The sequence below is a fragment of the Lepidochelys kempii genome, chromosome 1, assembly GCF_965140265.1.
Source record: "Lepidochelys kempii isolate rLepKem1 chromosome 1, rLepKem1.hap2, whole genome shotgun sequence".
Lineage (NCBI taxonomy): Eukaryota > Metazoa > Chordata > Testudines > Cheloniidae > Lepidochelys > Lepidochelys kempii.
This window is the reverse complement of record NC_133256.1, coordinates 300,976,166-300,993,246: the sequence shown is the minus strand read 5'-3', so window position 1 is coordinate 300,993,246 and position 17,081 is coordinate 300,976,166. Positions and strand designations below refer to the sequence as shown.

The 17,081-nt window shown below is 38.7% G+C and overlaps 1 protein-coding gene across 5 annotated transcripts in view; it reads left to right on the top strand.

The window, feature by feature from the left end:
- DOCK4 (dedicator of cytokinesis 4) overlaps positions 1–17,081 on the top strand; it is a 434,135-nt gene that overhangs the window by 154,042 nt on the left and 263,012 nt on the right. For all 5 annotated transcript variants that reach the window (XR_012156797.1, XM_073328104.1, XM_073328103.1 and 2 more), the window contains exons 2-5: positions 3,186–3,269; positions 8,434–8,474; positions 10,079–10,134; positions 12,355–12,451. Coding sequence is in view for 4 of the 5 variants with exons in the window: in XM_073328104.1 (XP_073184205.1) it covers positions 3,186–3,269; positions 8,434–8,474; positions 10,079–10,134; positions 12,355–12,451 (278 nt within the window). In the remaining variant the exon portion in view is untranslated. The remainder of the gene's footprint in view (positions 1–3,185; positions 3,270–8,433; positions 8,475–10,078; positions 10,135–12,354; positions 12,452–17,081) is intronic.

The window sequence follows — 17,081 nt, the reverse complement described above, 5'->3', positions numbered from 1 at the left end:
TAAAAGTATATATGCTTAACTAGTGTTCACAGTGCTACAAGTTCAGGCTATGTGGCAACCTTCTGGGCTTGCCTTGATGGCCACCTAAGCTCACAGGCTGTTTATAGCGGGAGAAATTATGGCTCTTGGGAGCCATATAAGTCAGTGAATCTGGGAGCATTAAAATTCTTTAAAGAGAAATTTGGCAAGAATTTAAACTTTAGAAGTGAGATCGGGTGTTCTATCTGTGCAAAGGCCACAAAGCATACAACCTGTCCCTCCAGCAATCCAGCATATAGGACTCCGAAAGACATTTATTCTGTGGTATGTGCTTGTATATATCCAACTTCCACTGAATCCAATGGTTTGTGTGCAAAGCTGAGGGTGGAATATGTAATAATATGCCATTGACATAAGTTTCTTTCAAAAGTTTTAGTCTCAGTATCTCTGTGTGTGGAGCAGAATTTTTGAAACTGATGCTGTTTTTAACTACTGAAAACTTGAACCATGTATTTTTCCCTGGGACAATTACTACAACAACAAGAAAGCCCCTCTTAAATTTCTGGTGTGTGAAATTATACAAGCAAATAGTTTTCTTAATTACCAAGTTAATTCCATTAATGTTCCATGCCAGTCTTGGTCATATAAGGAAACAGCAGTTTAAGCTCTGATTAATTCAATATTTGTATGTTTCATTTTACCTTTGATTTTCTTAGTTACAATACAGAACATAACTAAGCTGAAGTGAAACACAGTATTTCTTTTGTTTTTACAAATACTTTAAAACTTCCTGGGCTACAGAGTTGGGTAATTCTTGTTAACTGATGTTTAGTGCTGGGGGCAATTCTTGTATGACCTTTTAAAATGGGCATGAGATCAAAATAAAATGTTTCCCTAGGCTAAACTATTACTACTTGATGTATCTGTTCTAAAAGATAGGGTTTGTCATGCTGCTTCAGAATCAAAACCTGGAACTTTTAGGTGAAGACTCAGAAATGGATTTTAAATTCTAGTGGTTGTTTACAGCTAATCACTTCTGAAGATAAGTGCAACAAGATCACAAGGCAGGACAGTACATTATGTCCTAATTGGAGTTCTCATTGCCTACAGGAAACCAGACAAATAAGTGTAGTCGAGAGGCTGTAAAATGGACACTTAATTTGCAGTTGGGATTTAGAGATTATTGCAGTTCTTTGGCTGAGGTAGTAGCTCATATATGTACATGTGGTTTCCTTTTTCCTTTAGTGTCGGTATCTTTTGTTATGTCTGCCTCTCTGACTTTCTATTCTTTTCCACACATGTTAAGATTCATTCTTTGACTACTATTCTTGTAAGTAGCCTTCTGAAATGCCCCACCAGTCAATTGATCCAGTAGCATGTTCTGGTTTAGCTGTTATCCTAATAAGTTTCTTATGGTTTTCCTGTTAGTTAATGGGTTGCAAAATCAAGCCCTGAAAGATTATTAGCAGTTCAAGGAATCAAATCAGTCTCCTAGGTTAATAAGCTAGTGTCACAACCTGCTTGATCTTACTTGTCATGTTAATTCAGGACCTAGAATCCTGTGTGCATAGGGTGATCTAGAGCCCATCTGATACCTGCTGTTTGGGTGAACATCTAGTTTATTACTTCTGGATAATTGGGGTTTCTCACTATTTGGCTTTTGATTTGACTTTTGGATTTTGATCGCAGTTTGTTTTTGTCAGGCTTTACCAACTTTTTTTAAACTTTAAATATGACACTAAGGGGTAACTTGCGCCTTTAGGCACAGCCTAAAGCCAGCACATTTATGTGAATAGCATCACCCAGGAGTAGCCAGGGGAGACACTGAGATTCTGAGGTACAATTTCTTCCCTGTTTCTTATGAGGGGAAGTACTTCACTGTATCCCTTTCCATGTCAAACCCCTTATACTTATTCTAGGGTGTGTGTGGGAGGAGGAGGGGCCTAGCCCAGTCGCTTATATCAGAGAGTACAGTATACAGAGAGCAGGGTCTGTACTCCCCACCAGACCTGGACTCACAGTTGAGGTGGAACTTATTCACGGCCGCAATGGGGTGAGGTGTCATAACTCCCCACCTCAATGAAGTAAGACTTGGATGCTGTCCTGTTATTGCGTCTGTGAATATACTTTGAAGTTATTTTTTTTTAAAAAAATCCACAATAGAGAATACAATCCTTTTTCATACTGTGCTTCACAAAACGTTACTTGCTTCAAAATGTGCATCTAACATATCCACTTTGCAGGGCTTGAAAATTTAACAAACACAGTATTAGCTGGAGGATTACCTGGTAGCTAGAGGTAGAGGCTTAAGACCATGAGGGGCAGAGGGCTATTAGCTAGGTCGAAGAACACCACACTGGTGAGAAGCTGTACTCCCCTGATTACAGCTAGTACTAGGAAGAGGAAGGATGCATGGGTTTCTAACTGTGTTGTCTGTGGACCATGTCTGGGGCTCCAACTCACATATTTCTAGTTAGTAGGTGCTCTGTAAATTGGAAGCCCACCCCTTCTAGCTGCTAGAAAATGTCTTTCTTTTCTTCCCTCCATTTTGCCAGAGTTGCAATGCTACTGTGAGGTTAGAGTCTTTACTCTTGGCTGAGGTGGAAAGGGATCTGAGAATAGGAAAAAGGTCTCTGCTACTTTCTCTTTTCCACTCTCTATTTTTGGATCTCATCCTTTGTGAATAACTTCATTACCTGCTTTTGTTGCTTTCCAAGCATTTCCTATCCACTGGGTCCTGAATAGCTTTAGTTACATGGACCAAATATATGTTAATTTCATCTTGATGTTTGGCAAAGGTAGAAGGAGCAATACAAGCATTGGAGCTGTCTGTCTTGCAGACTCAGGAAATCTGAAATGCATCAGTTCCAATTTGAAAGGATATTATCACAGCTGTAAAGGCTAGAAACTTTAATTTTTTAAATTAAATTATCCAGAAATCAGTGGATTTGGCTCGAGGACTGCCTTTCCACTCATTTTTTTATGAGTGAACATGTGGATTTTTCAAGTTCTACATTTGGCATTCCATTAACAAAAATCACATGCTTTGGTCTTTGTGTATTTGAGGCAGCCCACAACTCCATAATTTTCATTAAATGTCCATGTTAAACACATTCCTTTTCCCTGCTGCATAAAAATTTTAATAACAAGGAGCACGTCTGATTTTTTTAATGTTGTGATTAACTGCAGTATAATACCTCTTTCAGTGATAGCCAGTTTTCGAGGAACAGTCCCACATGGCTTATCATTGGAGATTGGAGACACAGTTCAAATACTAGAAAAATGTGATGGTAAGTACACAGGTTAAAACTCTCTGTTTTAATAAATTGTTACTGTGCTGATGTGAATTTGAGTCCCATCACTCTTTGTTTAAATGAAGCAAAAATGTACATCAATGCTTGCATGTGTTTAAGCTTGAAAGGATTCGATTTTTTCGTAAATGTCAGTAAATATTGATTTAACTGTGCACAAAGAAACCTATGAAAAAGTATTTCCATTGATAAGAATTGGTAAGAACTGATAATATTATCCCAACTATACATACAAAATGATGAGGTCTAAATTAGCTGTTACCACTCAAGAAAGAGATTTTGACATCAGCTTGGATAGATCTCTGCAAACATCTGATCAAAGGGTAGTGGCAATGAAAAAAGTGAACAGAACGTTAGGAGCCATTAAGAGAGGGATAGATAACAAGCTGTCATAAATATAAAGGGAAGGGTAAACCCCTTTGAAATCCCTCCTGGCCAGGGGAAAGCTCCTCTCACCTGTAAAGGGTTAAGAAGCTAAAGGTAACCTCGCTGGCACCTGACCAAAATGACCAATGAGGAGACAAGATACTTTCAAAAGCTGGGAGGAGGGAGAGAAACAAAGGGTCTGTGTCTGTCTGTAGTCGTCTTGGCCAGGGACAGAACAGGAATGGAGTCTTAGAACTTTTAGTAAAAAGAAAAGGAGTACTTGTGGCACCTTAGAGACTAACCAATTTTTTGAGATGGGGTAACCAGAACTGCACGCAGTCTTCAAAGTGTGGGCATACCATGGATTTATATAGTGGCATTATAATATTTTCTGGCTTGTATCATAAATATAAAGGGAAGGGTAAACCCCTTTGAAATCCCTCCTGGCCAGGGGAAAGCTCCTCTCACCTGTAAAGGGTTAAAACTAACCAGTCTCTAAGGTGCCACAAGTACTCCTTTTCTTTTTGCGAATACAGACTAACACGGCTGTTCCTCTGAAACTTTTAGTAAGTAATCTAGCTAGGTATGTGTTAGATTATGATTTCATGTCAAGGTTCCTCCCCCACTCTGAACTCTAGGGTACAGATGTGGGGACCTGCATGAAAAACCTCCTAAGCTTATCTTTACCAGCTTAGGTCAAAACTTCCCCAAGGTACAAAATATTACCCCCGTTATCCTTGGACTGGCCGCTACCACCACCAAACTAATACTGGTTACTGGGGAAGAGCTGTTTGGACGCGTCCTTCCCCCCAAAATACTTCCCAAAACCTTGCACCCCACTTCCTGGACAAGGTTTGGTAAAAAGCCTCACCAATTTGCCTAGGTGACTACAGACCCAGACCCTTGGATCTTAAGAACAATGAACAATTCTCCCAACACTTGCACCCCCCCTTCCCTGGGAAATGTTGGATAAAAAGCCTCACCAATTTGCATAAGTGACCACAGACCCAAACCCTTGGATCTGAGAACAATGAAAAAGCATTCAGTTTTTTACAAGAAGACTTTTAATAAAAAATAGAAGTAAATAGAAATAAAGAAATCCCCCCTGTAAAATCAGGATGGTAGATATCTTACAGGGTAATTAGATTCAAAAACATAGAGAACCCCTCTAGGCAAAACCTTAAGTTACAAAAAAGATACACAGACAGAAATAGTTATTCTATTCAGCACAATTCTTTTCTCAGCCATTTAAAGAAATCATAATCTAACACATACCTAGCTAGATTACTTACTAAAAGTTCTAAGACTCCATTCCTGTTCTGTCCCTGGCCAAGACGACTACAGACAGACACAGACCCTTTGTTTCTCTCCCTCCTCCCAGCTTTTGAAAGTATCTTGTCTCCTCATTGGTCATTTTGGTCAGGTGCCAGCGAGGTTACCTTTAGCTTCTTAACCCTTTACAGGTGAGAGGAGCTTTCCCCTGGCCAGGAGGGATTTCAAAGGGGTTTACCCTTCCCTTTATATTTATGATACAAGCCAGAAAATATTATAATGCCACTATATAAATCCATGGTATGCCCACACTTTGAAGACTGCGTGCAGTTCTGGTTACCCCATCTCAAAAAATATATTAAAATTTGAAACAGTGCAGAGAAGGGCAACAAAAATGATTAAGAGTCTGGAACAGCTTCTGTATGAGGAAAGATTAAAAAGACTGGGACTTTTCAGCTTAAAAAAGAGATGACTAAGAGGGGATATGATAGAGGCAGGGCCTTCCCCAGACCAAATGGTGCCCCAGACGAGGAGAGTCTTCTGTGCCCCCCCTCCATTTGTTAAACTTTTGGAATACCTTATAGCACTATGAGTCCGGAACACCCCAAACCCCCTAAACCCAGCACCTCTGGTGTTGCCTGGGTTGGGTCACCTGCCCCTAAATCATGCCCTGGATAGAGGTCTATAAAATCATGACTGGTGTGAAGAAAGTGAATTAAGAAGAGATATTTACTCCTTAACACAACACAGGAACCAGGGGCCACCCAATGAAATTAATAGGCAGCAGGTTTAAAGCAAACAAAAGGGAGTACTTCTTCACAGAACGCACAGTCAACCTGTGGAACTTGTTGACAGGGAGTGTAGTGAAGGCCCAACTATAAGAGGGTTCAAAAAAGAACTAGATAAGTTCATGGAGGATAGATCCATCAATTGCTATTAGCCAAGATGGTCAGGGATGCAACTCCATGCTCCGTGTGTCCTTAGTTTCTGATTGCCAGAAGCTGAGAGTGGATGACTTGGTAGATCACTTGATGATTGCCTGTTGTTCGTTCCCTCTGCAGTATCTATATGATGTTCCCCTCTGGTGTTATCTGGACTGGTGATATGCTAGGTCACCCCAATCCTTGACCCTGGGAGCCAGTCTTATTCTGCTCTGCTGTGAGAACCCCCACTCCTGGGTTGTTTACGCACTGCCTCTGGCATGTAAGCTGCTCTTTGGATTGTGCAACTGAATGACACTAGCCAATATCTCCGGTCCCAGACACAACCCTAGGAACCTCCATCTTGCAGTGTCCAGTTATGCCCGTTGGGTGTTGCAAGCTTATAGGACTTCATCAATTTAACAAAGAAATTGATATGTACCAGGCTTGTTATCCCAAGGGGAGTCTCTGACACACTTTAAACCAAGCGCACTGCTTCAGGTAGAATAAACAAACAGATTTATTAACTACAAAGATAGATTTTAAGTGATTATAAGTCAAAACACAAGAAGTTGGATTTGGTCAAATGAAATAAAAGCAAAACGCATTCTAAGCTGATCTGAACACTTTCAATGTCCTTACAAACTTAGATGCTTCTCAGGTTGGCTGGCTGGTTGTCCTTCAGCCAGGCTCTCCCCTTTGATCAGTGCTTCAGTCGGTTGGTGGTGATGTCTGTAGATGGAGGTGGAAGAGAGAGGAAGATCATGGCAAATGTCTCTCCCTTTTATCATGTTCTTTCTTCCCCCTTGGCTTCCCCCCCCTTCAGAGTCAGGTGAGCATTACCTCATTGCAGTCCTAAACTGACCAAAGGAAGTGGGGTGACTCACTCGAGAGTCCAACAGATCCTTTGTTGTTGCCTAGGCCAGTGTCCTTTGTTCTTGTGAGGCTGGGCTGGGTTTGTCCCATACATGCCCTGATGGGGTGAGAACTTCCCCTCTGCTCTTGGAAAGTTTTTTGCCTGGGCTTGCTTTAAGCCATGAGGACACACTCTCAGCCTCATAACTATATTCATGAAATTACAACCTATAACATTACTATAACCATGATTACTATAACATTATTATGACAACAATGCTCAGTGCATCATGAGCCTTCCGAAGACACCCGATATGACACACTTTGCATTAGATACCACACAATCATATTATAAGGATGAACATGGGGCTGCTGGGTGTTCCCCTGAAGTACAGAATGTCACAGCCTAGCATTGGCCACTGTCAGGATACAGGATACTGGGCTATATGGACCATTGGTCTGACCCAGTATGACCATTCTTATGAAATTTTCAGATAGACAAAGTAGAAAAAATGGTACTTCAGAATTTTATTTTAAGAATATTTACTTTGTATATATTGACATGTAATGTTGACAGCTTGTGTTTTAATAGTGATAAAGCTTTTTGAATCTGTGTCTGCTGTCATTAAATAATTATCTGACGTACCATAAGCTCCCACAACTGTGAAAATTAAAATCAATAAAAATAAAACAATGCTTAAAACCTATAATATTTGCACAGCTGTGAAAATTTAAATTGATAACTAGCTAAAAATAAGCTTACAAATCAATATTGATTGTATCCATGAAAATTCTAATAAAAATTAAATTCTGCCAAGCCTACATATGTTTCTGTATGTCAAAGGAATTCTAATGACTTGGTTTTATCTTTGTAACTGTATTGCTTTTTGTTTCTTGTCTATGTTTGTTTAATATCCAGGGAGAAAATAATTGTTAAGCAGTAGGGAGGTCTCATTGTGACTTTCTTTGTGCTCTCTTGGTTTTTCCCAGGGAAGCTTGACTTTCAGCAGGAGGCTTTTAAACTTCATGCCAAATTACAAGTTTAAATCCTAGAGTAGTGTTAAAGATTCCTGACCTACTTCTGTTTTGATATAGAGGCTCCTGGAATAAAAATATTTTTAGACTTGATTTTAATGTATGTACAGAACTAAAATAAAGGAAATAAAACTGCATTTCTTCCATAGAATCTCCTTAAGATCCTACGTAAAGTCAGTTTTTCAAAGCTATATTTTTGTTGTTTAATATAACATACATTTGTTGGCATAGATGTGGGGGTGTTAAACTGCTGATCTAGTTAGTCATGAATGATTAATCTTTGTCACAAAATGCATTAAATCTGCTTTAATTATTTTGAATTTGGTTCTTTAGGATTTTTAGTATAATAATGTAGCTAATAGCCCTAGCCTGGTCAGCATAATCATAGTTCATAATAGCCGTTAATGGAATACCTTTAATATTCGACACGTTGCTTGATAAAAAAAAAAGTAAGATGCATGGTTGGGGTCATATTTGGAGGATATAGCCGAAAATAGCCATAAAGCAATTTCAGTTGATACTTTAGCGAGTTAAAAAATTACTTTTCAATGCACAGAATGTACTCAAAATGACTGCAGTCTATTACACTGTGGTATGTAGTAGTCATAGCATTCCAAAAGAAAAATATACAACAAGTTTTTGAAAATGGCAATGGTTTACATGTCTAAAAAACCAAAAATATTATTTCTCCACAGGCTGGTACAGAGGATTTGCCTTAAAAAACCCAAATATCAAGGTAAAAACCCAGATGTTTCTAACTATAATTTGAATTCTTTGACAAAAATGTGAATTCAGTCAAACATGTTCATAGGTGAGTGTAAGAATATGATATTTACCATTATGGGAATGCCACAGTTTGATAAGATACTATGGTATTTGGTGTTTTATATTTTAAAATCAATGTTGACAGAAGTATCCTTGATCATGGATTATATTTTTTTTTTAATACTCTCATGTTAATACTGTGAGCCCCTTGAATGTCAAGACCTCTTGGCAAAATTAGCTTTTGTTTAGGCAGCATAAATTAAGCCTGGGGGTTTAAGGGAAAGCTAAATGAAATTCTAGAGAGCTAGCTATCATGAATGCATGGTGAAAATAGTATTGATCAGATGCTTTGACTTTAATGTGCAGACTCAGTGTAGCCTCAGAGCCCAATTAGATAGCTATTGTACCTCTTGCAAATGCACATGACACTTCTTGATGCCAGTGAAAGTCATAATGCTAGAGTGAGATCCCTTATTCTTTCTGATTTTTACACTTTTTTGCATTAAAGTAGGTTCGGAATTAGATTTTGGTGCTGTTGGGTTCTCATTTTTGTATCTTAATCTGGTTTGTAAGACATTTGCAATTACCCTTGCACCATTTTGGATTTGAGCTACAGCCTAAAGTGAATATTGATTGCATTTGATCATCATGTGCTTACTGTCAGTGTAAGTTTGTACCCTACCAGATGTGTCAAAAAAAGTTATGAATGGGACATCCTAAATACGACTCAAGCTCTGTGAGGAAATGAGCTAGCCATTTGTGCACTGTTGTCACCTTTTGTGGATGAAGGTGATTTTTTGAACTTGACCTTGAAAACTAGTCTTCTTGAAGGCAGCATGGTCTGGTAGCGTTGCTCTGCCAGACTTCTTCGCGAGCTATTCTACAATCTGTCTCATAGCAAAACGGGGCACCATCAACTGTTCTTAAACCACGAAGGATTTATTTTTTTAAATTTTCCATCTGAACATGTTAAAACTAGTAACGTTTTCCTTTTTGGAAAACTCATCATGGCTTTCTCTTGCAGTTGTTTCTTTAGTGTAAACTTGCCTGCTTTTGTTTACTGCCCTGCTTGTAAATCACAATGCTCTGTAAGGAGTGCTTGGTGGTAGTTAATTGCTGCTGCTTTGCTACCAGAGAATATAAAAGAATACTGTATTCTTTAGTAGATCCCAGATAAACCATGGAGTCATTAAAAATGCTGTGTTTTGAAAATCCATTCCAGATGTCAATTTTAAGATGTCATAGATAAATGTTGTCCACAGACTATTTGTCATTGTCCCCTTAAAATAGGACTTAGTAAAAATGTTAACTATCAAAGAGCTATGCTGCAATGTTCTATACATTCTATACACATTTTTAGCTTCGTATTTGAAGTTTCAATCATTTAAATCTATATTATATATACTAAATAGTCACAGTGGGATTTTTTGTCACAAATAGTGTCACTGATAAAAAGAATACTCTATACATTGTGCAAGTTTTTCTCTGAAATGGTTAGCCTAAACCAAGGTTCTCTCCTAACAGTAGGCAGCTTGTTAAAACTTTGTGCATTTATTAAACTATTTTCTCTTTCAGGGTATATTTCCATCCAACTATATTCACTTGAAAAATGCGTGTGTTAAGAACAAAGGGTAGGTTGTGATTTTGTATTCAGCTATTTAAGGAGGCTGAGAAGAAGGATCTGAACTTGTACAGATTGTTGTAACATGGCTTCTTTTCAGGCAGGATAAAGATATAATTTTCACTGGTGTTTAACACTGTAAAACTTCAGCTCACTACCCCCAAGGATTTAAATGAATGTCCTTAAACAGCCTGGCACTTTCATTCAGGCATAAGATAGAAGTCACTTATTCTAAAAATACGTGGAGCGGAAATGGGGAAGTAATTTCTGTGTTGTCTAGTATATGCAGAGAACAATTACTTGTTTTAACTACTGGTGTTACTCAGATTGAGTTTAATAGGCTGGCTCTCTTGTTTAAACACAGTAGTAGCTCCCTACAGGGTTCTGCATAGAATAGTCTATTAGCCATTGCTGAACATTGTTCATTTTATTTAGGGTGTCAGCTGCTTCATGGCAGAACTAGGTTACCATTATTTGAAACAATCTCCTGGCATTCACACACAACGTTGAAAGGGACAGTTTAAAGTCAGTGTATGCGTTATAAAAAGATTTTACAAATCTAAAATTAATAGAATTGTTTTCATGCTTTTTGTTTTTAAATTACAATAAAACATTTTTTGTTTTAGTTTTGGATGTCTGCTAGTCTATTTTCATTATCAAAAGCAGAGTTAGTAAAAACCAAGAGGTTAGAAATTCTTTCAATTAAAAAAATCCTAACATGCTAGTAAAAGGGAGAGTGACATTTTGTTAAGGTGTCACTTTTAACTTGACAACAACCCATTTAAAATATCCTGTTTATCAGTGGTTATCAGGCCAGCACAGTTATTTTCCTTAGGTGTTTGCACAGTTCCTGAACATTTATTTCCTAGAATTGACCTTCTTTTGTTACATGCATGAATAGAGGAATTATTGATTAAAATTAGCAAAAATAATTTGGAATTACTCATCATGGAAGAGTTCTTGTTTTCAGGGTCCTTTTGACCTGAAAGGACCTGGATAGCATGTATTACACAAATGCTTGAAGGTTTAAAACTACATCTCCCTTATGGGAGGGGAGAATAAGAAAGTGAGTAGAAGGTCAAAGCTCCATGACTGGCAAATAAAATCTTCCTGTTTGGCATCCTCTAACAACTGGAAACCTGGTCAGGACAAGTGAAATTGAATTTCCTATTGCCTGCTGAATGAGCCACTGTCTGCTATGTTTCTAAATTACTATGCTATCTCTGCCCAGCCAGTTACGCCATTCAGTAGGGCTGGTTGAAAATTTTCCACTGAAATTGTTTGTGGACAGAAAATTGGGTGCTTGACAAAATAAAACTCTTTGTTGAAAGTGCACAAAAATGGTTCTGTGTGGAAAATTTCACTTGCTTCATGCCCCAATTTTCCTTTATGGGCTTTACTCTGTAGCCAAATTACCTCTCCCATGATGCTGTATGGCCAGGGAATCACACGGTGCTCCTCAAAAACTCAACAAAAGGGGAGACTGTGGTGATTCATGGGAGATGTAGTTCAGCCAAGAAGCCAGGCCATAGTTAACTATTGCAAACAGCCTCTTCCTCCTCCTCCAGATTGGACCTGATCCTCCATGGTGTGTGCTGTTTTTACATCTGTGTAACTTTGAACTAATGGAGTTGCACTAGTGTAAAATCAGTGCAACACAATGGAGGATTTTGCCCACAGGCTTATTTGAGAAACATATTGTTTGTCATTGGACAAGAGCAAGTCAACTTAATACATTTTCCTAGCTAAGGCAAAAACGTCACAACTCCTGTTTCCACACTGAACAACCTTGCTAGCTTTCTTTCCTGAGTCCTTGCTTCCATTCTATCCCCTCTTTTTATAGGAATTGCATTTCTGGAGTAATTTACGTAAACAGAAGTAAAAAAAAATAAAAGGGGGGGGAGCATGTTCACTTGTTTAGTCACTAAATTATAATAGCACCAACAAACTTTTCTTTTAGCTGAGGAGATATGTACAAACGTGCTTGAAATAATTGTATTGATATAAAGCTATGCGTGAAATCCTGCCCCCTTTGAAGACAATGGCAAAACTCCTATGACTTCAATGGGACCAGCACTTCACCCTATGTTTTTTTTTTTTCAGTTAAAAAGAAAGAAGTCCCAGGGATGTTAATAAATATCAACATTTGTAAGAGAGAGGTTTTATGTTAGCAATAGCAGTGTGGTTTATATTGTTTGTATAATGCCATATATTCTTCTGGATGCCACAGGCAGTTTGAAATGGTTATTCCAACAGAAGACTCCGTTATCACAGAGATGACATCAACTTTAAGAGACTGGGGGACAATGTGGAAACAACTTTATGTGGTAAATACTATATAATATTGCCTCGCTTGAACGCAGTTTAAAATAGATTCTGTCACCTTACAAATAATAAAATAAAGTGGTTTGTATTTAGGAAAAAACAAAAGGAAAAAAGTATTCATCCAAAGATCAAATTGTTTGGCTTTTTTCTCCATGCAGGATTTATTTAAACCTCTTTTTTTCCCCCAGTTTTTTTTTAATCCAATATTATGGTTTTCTGCCAGAGACTAACTAGGACATCTGTTCACCATGTAAATGATAGTAACACAGAAGAATAAATGGGAATGGCTTGATTTGTTCTCAAAGTCTAGATTTAAAAATGGTACGTTTTGGAAGCTGTGACTGCATAAATCTGAATGACAATATTAACATGGCTATTAAAAGACAAAGACCAAAAAAAGAGCAAGAACAAGAAGATCAAATGGTTCTTTTTCAAATATAAACAATCAAAAGCCACAAACAACAGAGTGAAGGAAATAATCTAGAACGTAGTAACAAACAGAAGGTAACATGAAAGAACTGCAGTTTCAGTCCATAATATTAATCAAACAAGAAAGTAAAGTGCCACAGTTAGTTGCAGCTATTGTAGGGAGAAAAGGACTCAGGGGAAAAGAGGGAAAAACATTCTTCCAAAATCTGACCCCTTTCCAGCAGCTGTGGCTTTGATTTGACTTTGATTTTGGAATGGGAGGTTAAATTTTGCACAGATTGTTTTAAAAGAAAAAGTTTTTGGAGGATAAAAAGTCAAGAACCCACAAGCCTGACCTTGAACCTCCTTTTGAAAGAAATGATGAACAGCCAGTGGAAGGAAAGCAGCTTGATACTTAAGTAAAAAAGCATCAGCCACACTATCAGAGGCTCGTTCACCTGCACATCTACCAATGTGATATATGCCATCATGTGCCAGCAGTGCCCCTCTGCCATGTACATTGGCCAAATCGGATAGTCTCTATGTAAAAAAATAAATGGACACAAATCAGACATCAAGAATTATAACGTTCAAAAACCAGTCGGAGAACACTTCAATCTCCCTGGTCACTCGATTACAGACCTAAAAGTTGCAATTTTTCAACAAAAAAAACTTCAAAAACAGACTCCAACGAGAGACTGTTGAATTGGAATTAATTTGCAAACTGGATACAATTAACTTAGGCTTGAATAGAGACTGGGAGTGGATGTGTCATTACACAAAGTAAAACTATTTCCCCATGTTTATTCCACCCCACCACGCCCCACTGTTCCTCAGATGTTCTTGTCAACTGCTGGAAATGGCCCACCTTGATTATCACTACAAAAGGTTGTCCCCCCCACCCACCCCCCCCTCCTGCTGGTAATAGCTCATCTTAAGTGATCACTCTCGTTACAGTGTGTATGGTAACACCCATTGTTTCATGTTCTCTATGTATTTTCCACTGAATGCATCCGATGAAGTGAGCTGTAGCTCACGAAAGCTTATGCTCAAATAAATTTGTTAGTCTCTGAGGTGCCACAAGTCCTCCTTTTCTTTTTAAGATAAAATGTGTTTCACAAAGTAAAAGCGTGATTGCCGAGCTGAAACAATGACATGCTGCCAGACAGAAGAGAGATTTAAAAATACTAGTACTGAAGGTTGTCAGTTACATAATAAGTACGGCGTATAAGTTAGTTTTAAAAATATTGGCAGGATGGGAGAGAACAGCTTTTATTTTGGCTTGCTGTACTTTTTCCTTTTTTCTTTCTTAGCAAGGACAATTTTTTTGTTGCTTGACTCAATTTGTCTTGTTTATACTTAAAACCCTGCAAATTCAGCATGGGTCAGTCTGTGATCTGAGAGCCCTATTATCCTATTTGCATGGGTTGCAAAGAAACCAACCCCTGTAAATTAATGTGGAGGTCTGATTATAGATTAAGTCCAGCCTCCAAAGAGGGCATCCATTCTCACTTACCTCAGCACCTCCTGAGTAGAGTCCAAACTTAGCAAAGCATTGACTTAAGGCCCTCCCTATTCAGCAGCATTATATGTAAACATGTGGTTAAGTCCCATTAAAGTCAATGGTGCTTAAGTACATTCCTAAAGCTAAGCATGTGCATAAGAGTTTTGCTAAATAAGGATAAATGTGCTTCTGATGTGAGGTCTTATTAAGGAGGATTGTAAAAGGTGAAATCACAGCACTACTTGTGGAAAGGAGGCTGACTAAAAGGATAGTTCCCATGGATTCACAAAAATTTGTAATTGTGAACATCCTCCATCCGTTTCTATAAAATCTATTGAACCTTTACTACTGAAAGTTTGGAGAAAAAAAATCTGAAAAGCAGTTTTAAAGTTATCGTGTTTCAAGGATTTGGTTCATACTTCCAAAATGCCTTGTCCTACACACTCCAAATTTGCTTTGTTGAGCAAAAGTACCATTTTAATACTTTGATGGTTGGGTGGCAGGGGAGCTATTCAAAGTTGTATATGATTTAAAGAACTTGTGATAGGATGTACATACATACGGCTAAAGTAGGCCGGGGTTAGCTAGGGATTTGTTAGGGGCATAAAAAAGAGGCTAAGGGAGAACTCCTAAAGGGAACAGGAAGTGCACTCTGTCCCCAGGTCCAGGGAGGAAACACTATCATGTCCCAGACCAGGAAGCAAGGAGAATTTGGGAAATTGACTGTCATGTTTAAGCAGAAGAAATATATTGCTTGCTGGGGATGATGTAAGATAGGCACTATTTCAGGGTTGGCCAAATTGTGGCTTGTGAGCCACATGTGGCTCTTTTACCGTTGAAGTGTGGTTCACAGAGCCCCCCCACCCATTCCCCACCTACCAGATGGGGGGCGGGAAGAGATTTGGGACCATTGCCTTGCAGCAGAGTAGTGGTGTAGGGGCTTCTGCCCAGTGGGGAGTGGGAACTCGGGGCTTCAGCAGGATCGGGGCTGAAGCCCCAACCCCTTTCAGGTGCCTCCCATAGGGCTGAAACAATGAGCTGGGCAGGTGTGCCCCAGCTCTTGAACTTCTGAAAATTACCCTATGTGGCTCGGAAGGTCAGTAAGTTTGGCCATCCCTGGACTATTTGTTTTTTCCCTTATTTGAAGCAAACTATCTTTTGTTGCTATTTTTGGACCCTTAAGAAAATTGACCAATCTGCTGCTGATTCCAGAGTTGGTCAGAGTCCAGTAGCATGTTTTGCGGGTTTGAAACCAGGAAGGGGGCCCATCAAGGAGCCCAGAAAGGGGGACAGGGGCGTGGAAGGGACATGGACCCATTCTTCCCTGACTACAAATGTGGGGCTTCTGGGGAGGTGGGCAGGACTTATGGGGCATGGAGAGGTGGAACTATAGGGCATAGTGGATGGGCATTGAGAGAGGCAGGGAACCGCAGGGCATAGAGACAGAGGACCATAGATAGATTCAGCCTTTTTATCGACATTAAAAGGTTTGTAGATACACAAAACTGCCAGAAGCCCTCCATTTTGCTCATCCCCTCCATTCCCTCCACCATTCTTAACCCTATACCCTACCCAGCTTGAATTTCCTTTTCTTCCCTCCCATCATCTCTTATGAATTCAATAGGTCAGTAGAAGAAGTATGCCACTTTGGGCCTTATAGATCTGTCAGACCAGGGCTCCACACCTGCAGACGCTATACACAAACTCCATTTAAATTTCAGGACCTAATTTTTAAAAAAGGGAAATCTCCCCCAAAGTTTGTTCGATTCAGCAGAAAGTGTTTCACTGGCATTTATCTAGCATGTCCCCAGAATTACATTTTCTTCATGACCGTTCCACAGCTTTATAAAACTCAAATGTTGAATCTGGAAATGACCGATTAATGGCTCCAGCCAGTTCTCCATCATTGACTATTGCCAAGTCTAATTTACATAACCCACCCGACATTAATTATGCCCCCTATAATTAGCTAAAATATAAGCAACGGTTAAAATAACAAACTACTAGTCCATGGTAAAATCCCAATTTCCTGTGTAAAGGATGCACTTCCAACATGCCTTAATAATAATATGTTCATATGTGGTATTCCAGTAAACTACTTCCTAATGTTGACTGCAAAAAAAGAACTATATGGGTTAGTTACTACATAATATAGTTTATAAATATGAACTTGAAGGGTCTTGCATACGCTTAAATGTCATATAATCCACAGACTTTATAGCACTAAACAAATGTAATCATGCTATTTCTGAGAGTAAAAATATTCTTCTACTGTACCCACACATCAGTGAGAGAATTTATACAACTGACCTATCTGAATGTTTCCTGGAACTATGTTCCTTTCACAATCTTTGCATGCTAAAATGATATATAAATTCAACAATGTATGTCTAACAGCATATTTTCAATGCAGAACAAAACAAGGGGCAAAGGTAAGGTACGCTGGGTGATATTGAGTCACAGAATATTAGGGAAATTGACTGGATCCCTAAATTGTTCATTTCTAGACTTAACTTTTACATTTTATTTTTACTAAGGGACCTTATTTCCAAACAGTGCTGAGTAACTGCCCTCTGAAGCCCAGATCCCTTTAAGATATCTCCAGCTGGACACTTAAAAATGGAGATGCCCAAAATCACTAGTGATTTTTAGAAAATTTAGACCAGGAAATTTTGAGAAGACAAAATTGTTTCTCAAAAAGAAAAGGAGTACTTGTGGCA